This window comes from Manduca sexta, chromosome 10 (assembly GCF_014839805.1).
Source record: "Manduca sexta isolate Smith_Timp_Sample1 chromosome 10, JHU_Msex_v1.0, whole genome shotgun sequence".
NCBI lineage: Eukaryota > Metazoa > Arthropoda > Insecta > Lepidoptera > Sphingidae > Manduca > Manduca sexta.
The window spans coordinates 10,006,807-10,023,414 of NC_051124.1; the positions used below are offsets into that span (position 1 = coordinate 10,006,807).

The 16,608-nt window shown below is 34.6% G+C and overlaps 1 protein-coding gene across 4 annotated transcripts in view; it reads left to right on the top strand.

Moving 5' to 3' along the window:
* Window positions 1-16,608, top strand: part of LOC115446685 (6-phosphofructo-2-kinase/fructose-2,6-bisphosphatase) — a 29,620-nt gene that overhangs the window by 10,289 nt on the left and 2,723 nt on the right. For 2 of the 4 annotated variants that reach the window (XM_030173454.2, XM_030173455.2), the window contains exons 3-7: window positions 9,593-9,727; window positions 11,016-11,176; window positions 12,027-12,416; window positions 13,619-13,840; window positions 16,204-16,438. In XM_030173454.2, the coding sequence (XP_030029314.1) occupies window positions 9,593-9,727; window positions 11,016-11,176; window positions 12,027-12,416; window positions 13,619-13,840; window positions 16,204-16,438 (1,143 nt within the window). Of the gene's footprint in view, window positions 1-7,088; window positions 7,258-8,104; window positions 8,199-9,592; window positions 9,728-11,015; window positions 11,177-12,026; window positions 12,417-13,618; window positions 13,841-16,203; window positions 16,439-16,608 lie in introns of those variants that run through there. The other 2 variants (XM_030173456.1, XM_030173457.2) reach the window with 2 other exon arrangements.

Consider the following 16,608-nt stretch of genomic DNA (forward strand, 5'->3'; position numbering starts at 1 on the left):
GTGAAATTTTGAATCCTAATTATATATATCGTTTAATGAGGATTAAGGACCTATTAATTACTTGGAAACAGTACACCATTTGATAATTACTATACAGGCATTTAAATCATTTAGGTTATTAACTCTTAATAGCTCTATTATAAAATATTCTATGCTTAATAGTATTTAGTGTTTTTAGTGGACACCAAATACTTCGAAATAAAAATATCGGTTTTTATTGCGTTTATTCATACTTTAATTTTTCTTTTGTTTCGAAAACTGCATCCTTCATGGTCACGGAGCGGACTGAAGTGTTGATCGTCCGAAAATCTAAATTATAATAGCAACTTACAACTATACAGATTTTAAAAAATATTTGTACTTGACGGAGTACTTCAAGATACTGTGAGTTCATACACACAGAATGAACTCACAAATATCATGAAGTACTGAACTGTACTAAACTACTGAATACAGTAAAAGCAAATGAAGTATTATGTCGTAGTACTTACAATATCCACGGATAGAGTCAAAACGTGAATACTAGAGAATCGCAGAACAGCAAAACTGAACAATGAGATTGTACTTACTTATTTAATAATATAGGCTTCAATAATAGTATCATTTATAAGTTAATATCGACCACAACTCGTCGGTCCTACTTCAAGTTCCATAATTATCAGTATAAAAATAATAAGTTTATATAAATGCATATATGTTGTGGCACGAGTAGGCAGAATGACTTCTGTCAGCATCGTTCGGGTGACGATAAACAATAATAACGTTACGTATCCGACCTCTCGACCGGCTTAACGTGAGCGGTGAACATAATGGTAAATCATGATCAGGCAATCTTTACTGTGATAAAGAAACCTCCACTGATGAAGCCACGTGAATCTCATAAGTTAATCCCCCATCCTGAAATCCATAGCATCGGCGTTCAAGTTTGTTATTGAGATAAAGTATCTTGTAGGAGAAGCATAATGTAATTTCCCATTAGTGAAAGAATTATCAACATCAAAATTCCAATCCTAACTTACAAACTCTACGATGTGAAACTATATGTATTATCAAAGTACCAACTCGTTGTGTCTTATAATTAAGATATCTCATCTTTGTAGGCACACTATCTCAAAACACGGGCAAATAAAGCGGACAAAGAATGCTTATAATCGCACGTTACACGCTATCTGAATATAATGATTCAGAAGTATAGGGCTATAGAATATTAAAGGCCAAAAAGTGTGTTAATAAAAAAATTAATACATATTTAAAAAATGTTTACCAATAAAATCCAAATTAAAAATAAATTAGCACGAGATGAAACTAATTTGTGGAGTAAAAATGAAACCAGAATAAAACACAGTTTCCATGCTGAAATCCTTGACGAAAATAAAGAAGACGTTTTAGTTTTACAATAATAATGTTAAAAAGCGGTATCGCGGTATTTGTGACGTAGTGCCACGCCTCTCGGAGGCCGGACAAAATGGACGATGTGGCAACAGGCAATGCTAACGTTTATTGATACAGCTAATTGTTTATCATTGTTATAAATAACTTGCCGAGCGACATGTGTGATGTAAAACATTTAGCAGAATATTTTACATTATAGTGGCGATAATGTGTTGCTAGGAATAGATTAGCAGAAATAGCGTGATGAGCGTACAACGAGAATTAATAATAATGTTGTTTCAGGTGTAACCAAGCTACCAATTGTGTTTTATTTGTAGGTATACAATTAATTCGCGATGTGAATATTTATTCAAGTTATAATTTAAATTCAGACCGGTTTCCACAACTCAGTTCGCTTAGATGCTCCAACACTTTTGTTATAAAATGCCGATAAAGATCACTCGCTCCAAAACATGTTTGATAAACATCCTATTTCAATGTTTAAGATTGATTATATTTTTAAAAGTTATCTTCTATGCCCCCTGCAAATTATCAGCTAGTTGCTACGCTCACTATCGGAACTTCGTAACTATATTGTTTGGAGGGTAACAAAGAGTTTGATGAAATCATTATGTAGAAACACATAATCAAGATAAAACTTGTTTTTCATTTTATACTTAGATATGTGGACTTTATGCATGACATTCTTATTATAGAACCGCCATATTTTAGTATTTATTCATAGACAAGTTACAATCGTTATGTAACTTGTTTGATTTCCTGATTGACTATAACCTTAAGTCTTTCACTCATACCTGCATAACTTACCTGAGCAGGCAAAGGTATACGCTTTATTACGAATGGAACGCCAGTATCTGAATTCAAGGCATAGGTTCAGGACCCGTTTCGCCAGGAGAGCCAGACAATTTCTTTTCCAAATCATTATTAATCTGTCCACTGCACTTTGGTCCCTGTTTAATTGGTGCAGTAATTGGTCTGGGAAGTTTGATGATAGACGCGGACATAATTGCGTTTAAGGGCATATCTATTAATGATAATACGTATTACAAAACTGACGAAACGTTGTGTGGGCGTTAGTTGACATTCTTGATAACTAGTGTTCATGACGACAGAGAATGGCCGTATAGTTTATAGCACTCGTATAACTTTACTGCGCACCATAATTTGACGTTAAGACTTTGTGACTAATTTATGTTTTTAATGTTCTACATGGCCAAGCCTTCGAGTGTTATCGAGATACGTCCTAATTTCATGGAAAACTAATATTCGAAGTGATTTCAGTCAGTATTTTTTGTTTATCGCGCATGCAATAATAGATGTCAATGCATGCATTCGACTAGATAATTATTTGGAAAGATTAGTGTTTACAACATCTCACAACTAATTAAATTAATTCTTAGAATAGGAATGTGGAAAATGTTAGTCATTTAAAAGATATAAGGGTTAAAAGTTATCGAGACTTTTGCTATTTGAAATAATCCCCTTAGATGTGGAAATTTAACAAAAGTAATAGAACACAAACATCATTGTTGATTATAATAAATACTGGATTTAAGTCAGAAAAGAATTGTCTTTAAGGAGTTCAATAACAATCAGAAAACAATGCGTCATTGGAAACTGAATGTTTTCAACCCCAGCCCACATCGGTACTTATATCTCGCACATCATACGACATTGTATCAACATAATGTCAACATATTATATAAAATAAGAATCACAACATAAATACAGGGGTCAATTTCTCAGACGTCACAAGTAGATGATTAGAATCTGTGCTTTTATTGCTTCACGATGTGGGTGCGTGGAATACACGTCATTCATTCAACAGTACGCCAAATACTAATTTCACTTGGATACTTCAAATTGGTCTTCTTTTTTATATACGGGCAACGTGAACCCACTGCCCCTGATGGTAAGTGGAATGGGGTCCAATAGAATGTCGATTGACAAGATGATTACCCCTCGGCAGTGGACACTATTATGCCGGCCTGTTGTAACCGGATATACACAGGCTGATCCCGGAACGTGACACACTTACGTGGCCGCTATGGTGGGTTTTATCACCTTGTGTACAGTGGTCGCTATCCGGGCGGATATAAAATATATCCACCAGCAATTTCTTTGTAGGTCTTTGTACCACATAATGCCGGAGATTGGTATTTGAGTAATTCCTTTCAGAATAAATATGGGCGTCAGAATACATAAACTCACATGAATCTGCATTTAAGTATGCAAGTGCTTTGGCTTTTTCGTCAACATAAGTTATATTTAACTCTGTTTAAATGCATTCTCGCGGTTCTGCAATTTAGGACGAAGGATAAAAAGCATGAAATATACGCTCATTCCAGAAATCAGCGTACATCAAACGCAGTTACAGTCAGACATAATACTTAGGCTTTTCCGTCTTTACCTAATTGTAACCTAAAAATTAAAAGTATTTTACATAATAATATATTCTACATAGTGTAAACGGAACAATCAATCGAGTCCATTAATAGAAATCTCGACACGTAATTTGTGTGGTCGCACTTGACGCTCGTTCCCGCGCATGCCGCTACACGTGACCATAGGAAAACTCCAATCAGTATAATATCTCATATAGGTTAAATGATTGGTTTGTTTAGAATTCTAATTATTGTTTTCTATTAACATGGCACTCGTAGCCAAGAGGAAGAGGTTTGGTACATAGTCCAACGGATTCAATTAAATCTATGTCAATGGTACCTATTGACTATGATGACGTCTGTATACAATTTTAATTGACCTTTTGGTTTAACTATGGATTAAATATAGATCTTGGCTTGGGGTGTTTTGATAGGTGCAGAAAATATACTCGATGTAGATAGTGTAAAATAGCAATTTTAGTTACACCGTAACATAAATATTTCATTATCTGGTCTACTTGAATCATGTTACAAGCTTATTTTTAAATTTGCTTTGCAAATAATTCTTTTTTTTATCAGATTTGATGTAAATAAATATAATATTATTGTTATGTTAGAATTAATTTATATCATTTTAAAAACAATGATAAAAACTATTCCTATTATCATAATATTATCGACAATAACAAAATTTATTTAACGTCAAATTAATGACGTCACAAAACAACAGCAGAATTAATATTAAGATAAAATCAGAAAGGAACTTGAATTTAAATATGAACATAATATAAATTGCATACACTCAACAACTTATTAGCTGATATCAACTCAAGTAAATCTGTTTGAAATGGCCCTGCCAAAACTTATCTTCTATTTATAATAGGCTCCAATTCTTAATGGTCCAGAAATTTCGGGGTTTAATGTCTCTTTGGGTTCACACGCGTGAGATCATTTAGCTAAATATACCGCGACGCGCCGAGATATCTCCCAACGACTTTATATTGGGACTACCGATACAATTTAATATAAATGTTCTGAGTCGCCCAATTGGTGGTAGAGATTCTCAAATATTTTCTAATAGTATTGTCTATGTACATTTCCTTTTCAGGTGGAGTTTAGTTTTTTTTAGTATCTGATATCTGTTACTGGCATCTTCTTTTTATATCACGGCGTCCATAATGTTCCTGTTTTTTTATTTCTTAATCTTGATTGGCAACAAAGTTCATTCATTTCTTCTTGGTGGGCATTCATTAATACCAGTTAGTATGGTTATCATAAAAGTTATCAAATTTTGTAAATTCTGAGGATATATTATTATTTTAATGATACGATTATTAACAGTAGTTGTTACCCGTAAATTTTATGTTTTGCTTACACGAAATGAATTTAACTACGTCATGGCATCACCAAGAAACAATAATTACGAACGAAAAAGGATAATGTGAAATTATAAGTTCTTTGTGTCCTTTCAAGGAAAATTGTGACGTCAGAAGTACAACACGCCACCGGACGAATAATTTGTGCCCGAAAAGTGTATGTACCTGTTGTTTCATGTTAATGCCTTATAATTTAGAAAGCTGTAGGATGAACAGAGCAAATTTTAGGCCTCATTTAAAATTTTTGAACAGTAATTTGTCATGTTTTGTATATCTACTGTCAAAGCTATTTATTCCGAGATAGATATTAATTTTAACACGTGATTATGGTTTAACAACGATATATTTCTACTTATTCAAATAACATCATACAATAGCTAAGTCTAATTACATTTGCCACTATGAGCCATTGTTTGGTTTCCGCTAATGACGCAAGATCCGTAGACAATCTTCTATTTAATGAAGGCGAATGAATTAAGAATAATATTAAAGTCCATTACGCAAAACATCGACTTTCTCAGAAACTACGATATAACGTGAGCTAAATATTTAATGAGGAATTAATTTAACGAGAATAATAAGCAGTAGTACATATCAGATGTAAAAAGAGATGTCACTTTGCAGAAAAATGTGAAACCAAGTAGGTAGTTTTAATACCAGTTTTGATTTTAAAGATTATATTCATCCTTTGTTAACTTACTTTTAAAATTCTTTACATACGATACCATCCAGACCTCAGGCAGATTTAATTTGCCTGTTTACTGGCCTACTCTACGTTGCCAAACACCGTGTTCATGTTTAATGAAAGTAAACAAGGCAATTTACTTTAAGGTAAATTTAGGCCGCAGTAATCAGCAATCCATACAAATTCAACAATGGTTGTATTATTATGCCTGTATTTATTAGATTAATTGTGCAATAGCGTAGGTAATAGGTATACGGTGTAGCGTGGGTGTAATGTTACATATTATTGGCTAGAAACTTCTAGAGCGGCGTGTCGTTCAGTTCTACACTAAGCGTTCAGTTGATCTGTAGCAGATAAAGTAAATAAGTAAGTAATAAGTGACATTCAACTCTAATCATTAGTAACTATGTTTGGTTTTCATTTTACATAATATAAGTATAATATGCTCATCAAGGAAATTAAAGAAGTTTGATTAACAAAATTAAACTTCTGTTCCAAATACTATCTAGACATAGTGCCCATGAGTCTCTACCGTTGCAGGCAATTTATACAATATTTTTACGACAGATAAATAATCTTTACTGATATGACGCTACATGTATCGATAAACTAACAATTTATTGCCATTGCACCACACCTACTGCATATCTAAAAATAATGTTTTATATGAAGCGTGCGATCGATCGCTTCCTCGGCCGAGTCCAAAGTCCACAACTCGTACGCGGTTCGGCGGTATCTACCTCCGCGGGCTCGGCACGGCCCGCGGGCCTTGACTCCGCGTTTACCAAACGAAAGTTTATTTCACGTTCCACTTCTAAAACAGGATGGCCACGATGCCTTGAACTATAGAAAACGTTAGAATTGACAACCATGTCACGATTTCATGATTTGTTCTTAATCGGCCAAGATTATGTAAAGTCTTTCTATTATGAGGTATCTCGGTTGACCTAGAATCGTTGCTGCTTTTGTTTTTGTATTCTAATTAACTATGTTAGTTGTCTTTAGGCTTCTGGAATCAATTCGGAAAAGACCGAGATCAATGATATATCATATGGCTATAATATCCAAGTTTGTCTGGCTATGATATCAATAAGGAAAGAAACACATATCTACTACGATTATTGTCACTTATTAAGACAATACCACCAATGTCTAACAGATCTCTAATCCTTTAAGCTACGAGAAAAACAACTTAAAAATCCGATTTATCTAACTTCAAACTCGCTTGGCGAATTTAAATTATGTAATTCTAAGGAGCTGCCGGCGATGCGAAGGCGTGTCGAAGCGGACCGATGTTATTGGTTGCTTGCTCAGTATCAACTGTTTGTTAACTCAGGTGTGGTGACGTCAAATAACGTGGCATGCATATTTCTTTTACGAAAACATCTCGAGCGAGCAAGTTGTTGGAAAAGTGGTTTTCGTGAGTCTCCTTTGCTTTTGCTAAGTAAAATGTGTCAATACTTGTTCAGTTATTTTTGTTTAGGTACTGCATTTTTTTTGGTGGTTGCAGCGTCAATGGATATTATATTTTTTGTAAAGATATTTAGGTGCTTAGAATAAATTATGTTGTGTCTATTTCTAAGATTATAAATTATTCGGTGCATTTTTAAATTTATATAAATTACTGTGTAGTCTTTTTATGAAATCTTGCCAGCTCCAGCTAGCTTTTATATCTAAAGAAGTGTGAATTGAATTTACTGTGTGTTTATCTCGCTCTTTTCTATTATACTGTCTTTCAATACTTTTAATATTTTTAATATATTCAAATTATTAAGATTCATTCTTAATATCAGAAGGGACACATTTTATATATAAGAATAAGAAAATGCAAATAAACATAATCCCACTCGGTCCTTATAAACTACTAGTTGACCTGACAGACGTTGTCCCGTCTTCTATCAATCGCTGACAGTTATTTCAAACAATTGACAGTTATATAAAATTAATATTTTCTTTAAGTTTTCTAATTTTCCGCGCAATTTTTTGAATTTTTTCTATCATAAGAACCTTCTCCTGACAATAACAAACGCAACAAAAAAAATAATAGTGAAATCGGTCTAGCCGTTCACGCGTGATGGCGTGACCAAGGGAAATAGGGATTTATTTTTATATATATAGATTAAATGACAGAAATTGTATTCTTGGAACTATATTGAACGCTGTTAATGTTTATTCAATGAACTACTTGACAATAAAAAGCGTTATCGAAATGACCCGGACAGACTAGTGGTGGGTAAGGTTAGCTCGCGATAATGCTTTTTAAACGTTTGCAGATTTGAACTATGTTCTAGTACAATCTAGAGGCCAGAACTAGTCAGTTCAAGATTTTACGGAGACGTTATAGAGTGTAGAGATAGCAGGGTAAGCTAAAGAATCACAATTTTGTGAGTTAATACGCTAGCTAGGGTTGTCAATTGTAATGTTTCGCTAATTTATATTATTTTTGTTTCCTTAGTTTCTCTTATTTTTGTTCATGATATAGTTATCAATTGTATGGTTTATAGACATATAGCAACAAGGGTTTATATTTTATAAAGCTAAGCCTTTAGATCAGTCGCTTATGATTGCATAAAATTGAGACTTGATAATAACCGTACTAATATTATAAACTTCTTATTATAAATGCGAAAGTTGGTGAAAATGATTGGATGCTATTTTAGAGCTAAGCGCAGAAAAAGCTGAACGGATTTAGATGAAATTTAGCACACAGGTTGAAGTTTACTTTTGTAACGGGAAAGTCTTGACGCGGGTGAAGCCGCGAGCATCAACCAGTATTGATAATTTTTATTTATATACAGACTGCTTCAATAATAAGTAATAATTTATTCATAAACGACGACCAGTCTGTCCTCTATAAAGGTGATATTGACTTGTCTTATTGGATTCCCTTTTGATAAAGTTTACAGATGGAATAATTTTATTGTACTCTGTCTGCATACAATATGACCGAGGCAAAGCGTCTATACAACCCGATTCCTATCGGCTTCCTTTTTAGGTTTATTTACGTTTGTTTTAGTTTTTGTTTTCTGTTAAATTGGTCGCGATATGTTAACTAACGCAATTATTTTGCCTCGGGTTACCTTTTGAAAATTTTCACGCTTCGGCACTGCAATATAAAATTTAAATTTAGATCCTTTCCTTTCGCCGACGGTTATTTTCGAATTTCCATTCGTTCTTTTGGTTATATTAAAATCTGTGACTGTGTTTGGAATACTTTACTTATTAACTTAATTCTGCATAGGTGATCAATTATTTTGATGTTTCGCAACAAACTCAAAGTTAGATAATACTATTGTGCTGATTTTTATCAAAACTCAGATATAGCGGATTACGACAGGTTACGGTTCTGCCAGTTTGGAGAAAAGCCAAACTAATCTACTTTAGTATTTAGTAGGTGACTTTCAAAGGCACGTAAACCATTCATTAGAGTCTAGACGATTCTAGCACTCTCTCCAGTCGCGTACAATTTATCAACAATCATTGGATAAATTTTGTAAACATAAGCCTTGTCAATGGCAACACTCCAAAATCAAATAGTAAAAAACTATAAAAGTACGTAACTTCTGAGTATTACTATATGCATTTCAGTTGTATCATAGTTATGAAGGTGAACGGTACTATATTTTGTTCTTTGGGGACGAAATAGGTGCGTCCACAAAAATAAACATTCCAAATTACTCTGCCTCAATTTCCTCTTAAAACACTGATGATGTCAGTTCATTATAATTTCTATAATATGATCTCATTTGTTACAGCAACAATGCGTTCACGTCGCATCAATCAGTTCGCGCCGCTGCTCATCGCTCTGGTGGGATTACCAGCCAGGGGAAAGAGTCAGCTGGCGCACCGCCTAGCCAGGCATTTGAACTGGAATGGAGAGAGCACTAAAGGTAGATATAACCATCCTAGCCTTTAAGCACACATGTTATAGGCATCAGATTTATGATGGCACTCACGTTATTTCAATTCAAGATCAAAATCTGAATTACTAAAAATTTATCAATTTTGCTGATTCATTCTATCTATAAAGCAATTTTTATTGCCTGTTAAGACATGAATGAAGATATTTTCAACCATTAAAATATAGAATCAATACTTATTTTTAGTATAAACTACATTACGACACTCTGTTTAGTACGTTTATTGAAATCGTGAGAGTTAATTATTCATTTCTCGCGTATTGCTAATGTGTTATTGTTACGGGCTTGAATAAATTATTTACTTAGCAGTTGTATTTGCAATGTTCTTGGCGCCTTCACGACACAATCTAACACATTTAAGTCAGCATTGACCTAAATATCGTCTTCTGTCGACTCGTCAGTTTACATTTTTTTCGTACATCTTACAGATAAGATAGTAATGTAGGCAGCCTTTCTTACATAATCGAAGTTAATTAACTCGTACGAAGGCATGAAATAAACTTTGATTCCATTGACCGTGTCACTGATCGTTCCTTGTTTATGTTTGTCAAATATCACGTTGTAATGAATTAAAACAGTTGATAAACTCAAACGATAATAATGTAGATACGTAATATTCACCAGTCACTTTGTAAGGGCATTTATAAAAGCCTCTAATTGAAATAAACGGCACAACATTTTGCAATAACAGTAGTAAATTATCTAGTGACTGTAAACTTGTTATTTGATTACTTAATTTGAAAGAAAATGATAAACTTAAGATTGTATATCATACAGAAATAGAGAAGGCACTCGGCGATTTCGATGATATAAAAAGCTTTGTTTATCTTAGTGGAAGGCAATTATTTATACAAACGTCGGCGTATCACAAATTTTGTGACCGATAAGATAAATAAAAAGTGGAGCGATCTTGCAATGCAACAATTTGAGGCCTTTTAGTATAAATCATTTTCATTTTTGATGTATTTAAGATGCTCATATTTAGGCATTCGGTTTATTCATTCTCTAAGCTTAATGCAAACACACCGTCGATGATTTGCAAGTTTAGTATTATACCAGTGTATATAGTACATTAGTACGAGGAATTATGTCAGTGTCGTTAATGTATTTATTAAAGTGCTAATCATTACAGGGGTTTTCACGAAAAATATTAACCATGCTAAACAAATTTTTGTTCCCTCCTCTCAACTAACAAGTGCTTTTTTTAAGCATAATATGGAGTTACTGCATTTCTATAATAGGAATCTTTTCCTTCTAGTGTTCGACTGCAGCGAGTACCGTCGCCGGCACATGGCATTGTACGGCAGTCATGATATCTTCCGCGCGGACAACCAGCAGGGCTCTGCTATCAGACGGCAGAGCGCCCGCGAGGCCGTGCAAGATGCTATGCTGTGGCTCAAAGACGGAAACAGCGTTGCGGTATGTTATTTTTTTTTATTGAATGACGAGAGGTAAGCGGTACGACCGCCCATAAGCAGTAGAAACACCATCTAACACCTTGAATTATAAAGTATTGTTTGGTATTCCACTGCGCTCGCCATCCTGAGACATGTGATGCTAAGTCTCATTATGTCCAGTAGTTACACCGGCTACAATGTCCTTCAAACCAGAACACAAAAGTGACTACACACTGCTGCTTGGTGGTATAGACATTGCATTTGTATCTAACCAGGCGGACTCACACATATGATGATATGAGGGACCTTCCACCAGTATTTGCTGTTTTCTCTTTTCAATCTGCTGTTATTTTTCTAAGTTGTTAAAAATCTACATCTAAATATACAAAATACAAATTGGTCGTATTTAAATTTTTATTGGTATGTGTAGAATGTTGATGGTCCATACATGAGTCAGCCTTGAAATAAATATTTACTTACTTTTTTTTATAAATAATTGCCAGTGTGAATGACCTGTAACGATATTTATAAAAGCCGTAAACTCCTTTAAGGAGTTTACGGCTTTTATAAAATATCGTCCCCGAATAATCTTTGTTTTATCTTGTTTAGTTAAATATAAGTGCTTCTGAATTCTTAGTAATGTGATAATTACAACGTTTACATCTCCTACAATATCAAAATATATTAGATAATTACTTTATTAGCTAGACTAAATACATACTTAAAATAGTCTGATACATAAATTCCTATAAATACGAATCTTGAACAAACATCAACATCCTGTTTACAATAATAATTTGTAAATAATAATTAATTGATGACCTATAATCTAAAGTTACATGATCGTGTTGAAATATAGAGATTTATTTCAGATATTCGATGGCACCAACATAACTCGCGAACAGAGGCGAGAGCTGAGCGACTACTGCTTGAACGACATGGGCTTCAGGATTCTCTTCATCGAGTGCGTGTGCGAGGATCAGGAGTTGTTGGAACGGAACATTATCGAGATCCTGCACTACTCCGCTGATTACAAGAACATGAGCGAAGAGGAAGCGGTAGACGATTTGAGGAAGAAGTTGGAACACTACATGAGGCAGTACGAGCCAATCGACGCTGGACTAGAGACTATAAGTTTCGTGCGCGTCGAGAACATGGGAGAAACTGTGACGGCTCATAAAGTCGCTGGACAGAAGGAGTCCGGGATCCTCGGCTACTTGTCCGGGATGCGGTGCCTCCCGCAGACGTTGTATTTCACTCGGGTAAGTTACAATGTTGTTATCTCACACGCGTCCAATTGGTTGTGATTTTGTTTACATTCCAGATTTCCTAATGAGTTATTAATTAAACGTAGCGATTCATACGAAAAGTGACTAGATTGTTTCTAATTTCTAGACGTATAATGAGAGGTCAGTGTACATGGTCAAGCGTCATAATCCAGATAATCTTACAAAAACATATTACGACGTGTTGATTTCTAACGGAAGCATACGATTCTCACGTGGTGTGTTCTGAAGATCAACAAACAGAACTATTTACAGCAACTCCGCAGTGTTACGCGTATCTGTATTGATAGTTTATATCGCGACATTAAGTAGGAAAATTTATATTTGTTATTCAAATGCACTTCGCTCCAATCAGTTTCAATGAATCTTGTGCAAAGTTTCGTTCAGAAGCCGTTCGTTCCTTTCCGTTCTCATAACAAGTTTGTTTTGAAACTGATTTATATGAAACTATCTTTTATGAATCGGTCTTGCTTGCTTTGATCTTCGTAATTGACCACCACTGAATTAAAAATGTTTACTTTTAAAATGAATAAATCATTGGAATAAATCCATCAATCTATCTCAGTCCGTTTATCACACTGTCAATAAAGTGTGAAGTCATGTTGTTTTCCCCACATTTTATCAAGTATTGATTGAACTTGCGATACTATGTTATGTATACAATTCTATAGATAGGGGTACTTAGTGTGAGGCAACTAAAGCGAGCTTCAAATACCTTATTTCATAAACATTATTACACATGACTACTTGTGCCAAATGCGTTGTCGCGTTTTATAGTAACATCTCCGAAATCAGCTTCATTAGTTTGTTTACTAGCGGAAAATTTGAAATCTATGTGACTTACTAATTTATTGATCGGTGCATAGCGGAAAACAATGGTACGAGCCACGAGTACACGAATTACGATTCAAGCTAAACACATTGTAATAGAACATGCAATTACATTGTTATTTTCGCGTCTACTTCTATTTCGGCAGGCTCTGAATCATTACTATTTTGAGTATGAAGAAAAGATAAAATGCTCAATTCACGAGCGCATTGATGTTAATCATTTATTTTTAGAGAAAATTATTGAGGATACAATTTAAATGATCTTTACAAATTCAAATATTCTACACAACCAGTACACGACTTCAGTCTTCGGTATATTTTATATCAAGCTGTCTCTTTCTTTCTAGCATGGAGAGAGTGAGTACAACGTACTGGGCCGTATCGGAGGCGACGCGGCCCTGTCTCCCCGTGGACAGCTATACGCCCGAGCATTAGCTGATCATTTCAACTCGCTGCCGGCGCGGGAGCCGTACACGGTGTGGACTTCTGAACTGCGGCGCACCAAGCAAACCGCTGCTGACATCAGAGCTCCCAAACGAGCTGTGAGGGCGCTGAATGAGTTGGATGCTGTAAGTATTTGCCTAAAAACTTGAGTTTATAGCAGTAGTATCAGTTGATTTCTATAAGTTTAAAATACAACGACGGTATATGAAAGTAGTAGTTGAAAGTATCGTAAGAACAAAACACTAATTTTAATGGACATATCGTAATGACCGATTAAAGTAGGTAAAATCCTGTATAAAGATAATGAATTGATGGTAATCTAAAAGCGGACTTGTTGTCAGATATAAAATTCCTAAAAACAATTATTATTTATGATCTATAATTAATTCGTTTTACAATGCCATGAAGCAGATGGTCGACAAGAATTTTCTAGAACGAATACGACTTAGAGCTGGAACTTTAATTTAATTTTAATAAAGATACTAAAAAATGTATACCAAAACTGTTTCATAGAATACTCTTTCATTATACTTATGCATTGGGAATTTTATCACTAACAATCAATTTCTATCTTATCATACTATAAAATATTACCTATACACAGGCCTTTTTTGTCACTTCTTTATTGGGGGCACGCTAATTCTCGAAAATTGTTGGTCTAGAATCCTTTTTGTACTTTATAATGGCATTTTTTTCGATATTTTCGAAGTTTCCTTTGGGGGTACTGGGTGCCGCCACGTGCCTCTACAAAAAAGTCTTGACTATAGCTATTGATCGTTTCGAAATTGTCTCCTCATAACAACTAAATTTAAGCCGATTTCCTTTATTTCTGATTAACAAAAAGAATCAGATACGATCACCTAATTATCGCGTAATTGAGTTCATTTGATCTGTCAATATGATATACGGCTTATATTATATTGTTTGATGACTTAGCTAATAATACAAATTTTGTGACATTAACAGTACAGTACAGCCGTAGCTTGTCACATGAAGGTCCTATAGCAAAATTTGTTGGAGACGTTCAAGCAGTGCGAACTTTTTGGCGGCCGCTTAGTTTAACGCAGGTAGGGCTCCGGAGGCCCCTGAAGCTTGGGGACCGTCTAAATATCACTTAAACGGCTGATACGGTAGTAGCTTCGTCACTGGAGGACATTAAATAATATGCATATACATAATTGTAATAGAAAGGTACAAAATAATTCTAATTTAAAGAACCTACTTGCGTTGTAACATTTTTAAAGTTTATGAGACGTACGAAATTATGTTATTACGGAGAAATGCTTTCTCTCATTTAATAGGTTTCTAGGAAACACAACTGAAATACGAATTTAAAATAAAAATTCCGCGAATCAAAGATAATAAACGGATAGATAGTTTACGTCCACCCACTTCTAAACTTCTCCAAATTATTTCAATTTTATTCGAAGTTGGTGAATAACGTCGCAGAACGAAATGGCAACACTCGAAAAAGTTTGTACTGAAAAACACTCTGTAGAAGTTTGTACTGATAATTTGTCCTTATAATTTGTACCTATAGAAATGATTTTATGATACCTACCCACTAATTTCTGTCCTCACCTAAAACTAATTTCTGTCTTTTGACGATCCATCTTTTGACGTGTAAATTTTTCTACAACCGTTCTTCAGTATAAGTTTCATTGACAAAATCATTCAATGTAATCAATATTTTCATTGTTTCCATCATGAGTCACATTCTGACATTGAACTTATAAATTCGTTGAAATATTTAATGTTTGGCATTGTTCGATATCGTTCCGACAATGTCGAATACAATGTTAATTATAAACATCGATAAAGTAGTGTGTTGTACTAAACGAAGTGTTATGTTCATTACTTTATTAATTGATAACTATTTGCCAATGTTACTAAGGCGATATATGATCGAGTAGTAATAAGGTGATGATTGTTCGGGCCAAAAACAACCTTATTTCGAGTCGGTTAAGTAAAAAAGTACACCGTGTTGCAGACGTCCAACATAAATTGTTTATTCAAGTGAAATTACCTTTCACAAACTATTAACAAGTTTTCACGTGAACTTGTTAATTGTTCAAATTATCTGCGGTGAAAGATTTATAAAGTAATAAATACGTGCAATATTTTGCTTGAGTGTCGTTTATGGAAACTGTCAAAGCTAGCGAACACATTCGACTGTTAAGCAAGGGTCCATATAACCCGATTCTTGTGGGCTTCCGTTTATGTAGAACTAATTATCATTAGAACGGTTTGTAGACCGCATTCATGCATATTAGTACCTACATGTTGTGTCGGGTTCCCTGTCAGAAAATTTCACCTTTCGCCACTGTTGAATTGTTATATTTAGTAGCCCGTAAACACGGAGATTTAGCTATAAGGACTACAAGTTACAACAGATCCAAAAATTCAGTTGTATAAAAGTGAAAAGAAAATACAACTATCAATAAAAACCGAATAAAGATTAGCCTCTAAAAACCATTTTTATCCCCAGGGCATCTGCGAAGGTCTAACCTACGAGGAGATGCAGGAACGGTTCCCTCAGGAGTTCGCGTGGCGCGATCAAGACAAGCTGCACTACCGGTACCCGTGGGGAGAGTCCTATATCGACATCATGACTCGCTTGCGGCCTGTCTTGTCGGCCTTGGAGGATGAGCATAATGTCATCGTGGTGGGCCATCAGGCCGTGCTGAGGTGCATGCTCGGATACTTCTTGGATGCTAAGCTTGGTGAGTACCTAACTAAACTTCAATTCATGTAATCACGTTAATCTATGATTTAACCCTACAGCATTTACTATTACCTAAGATGTCATATGTTTGGGAATGATAATGTAATTCAACATCAATTAATTTTATTTATATGTTGTTATCATAGTAATATATCTTTTTATAATTGA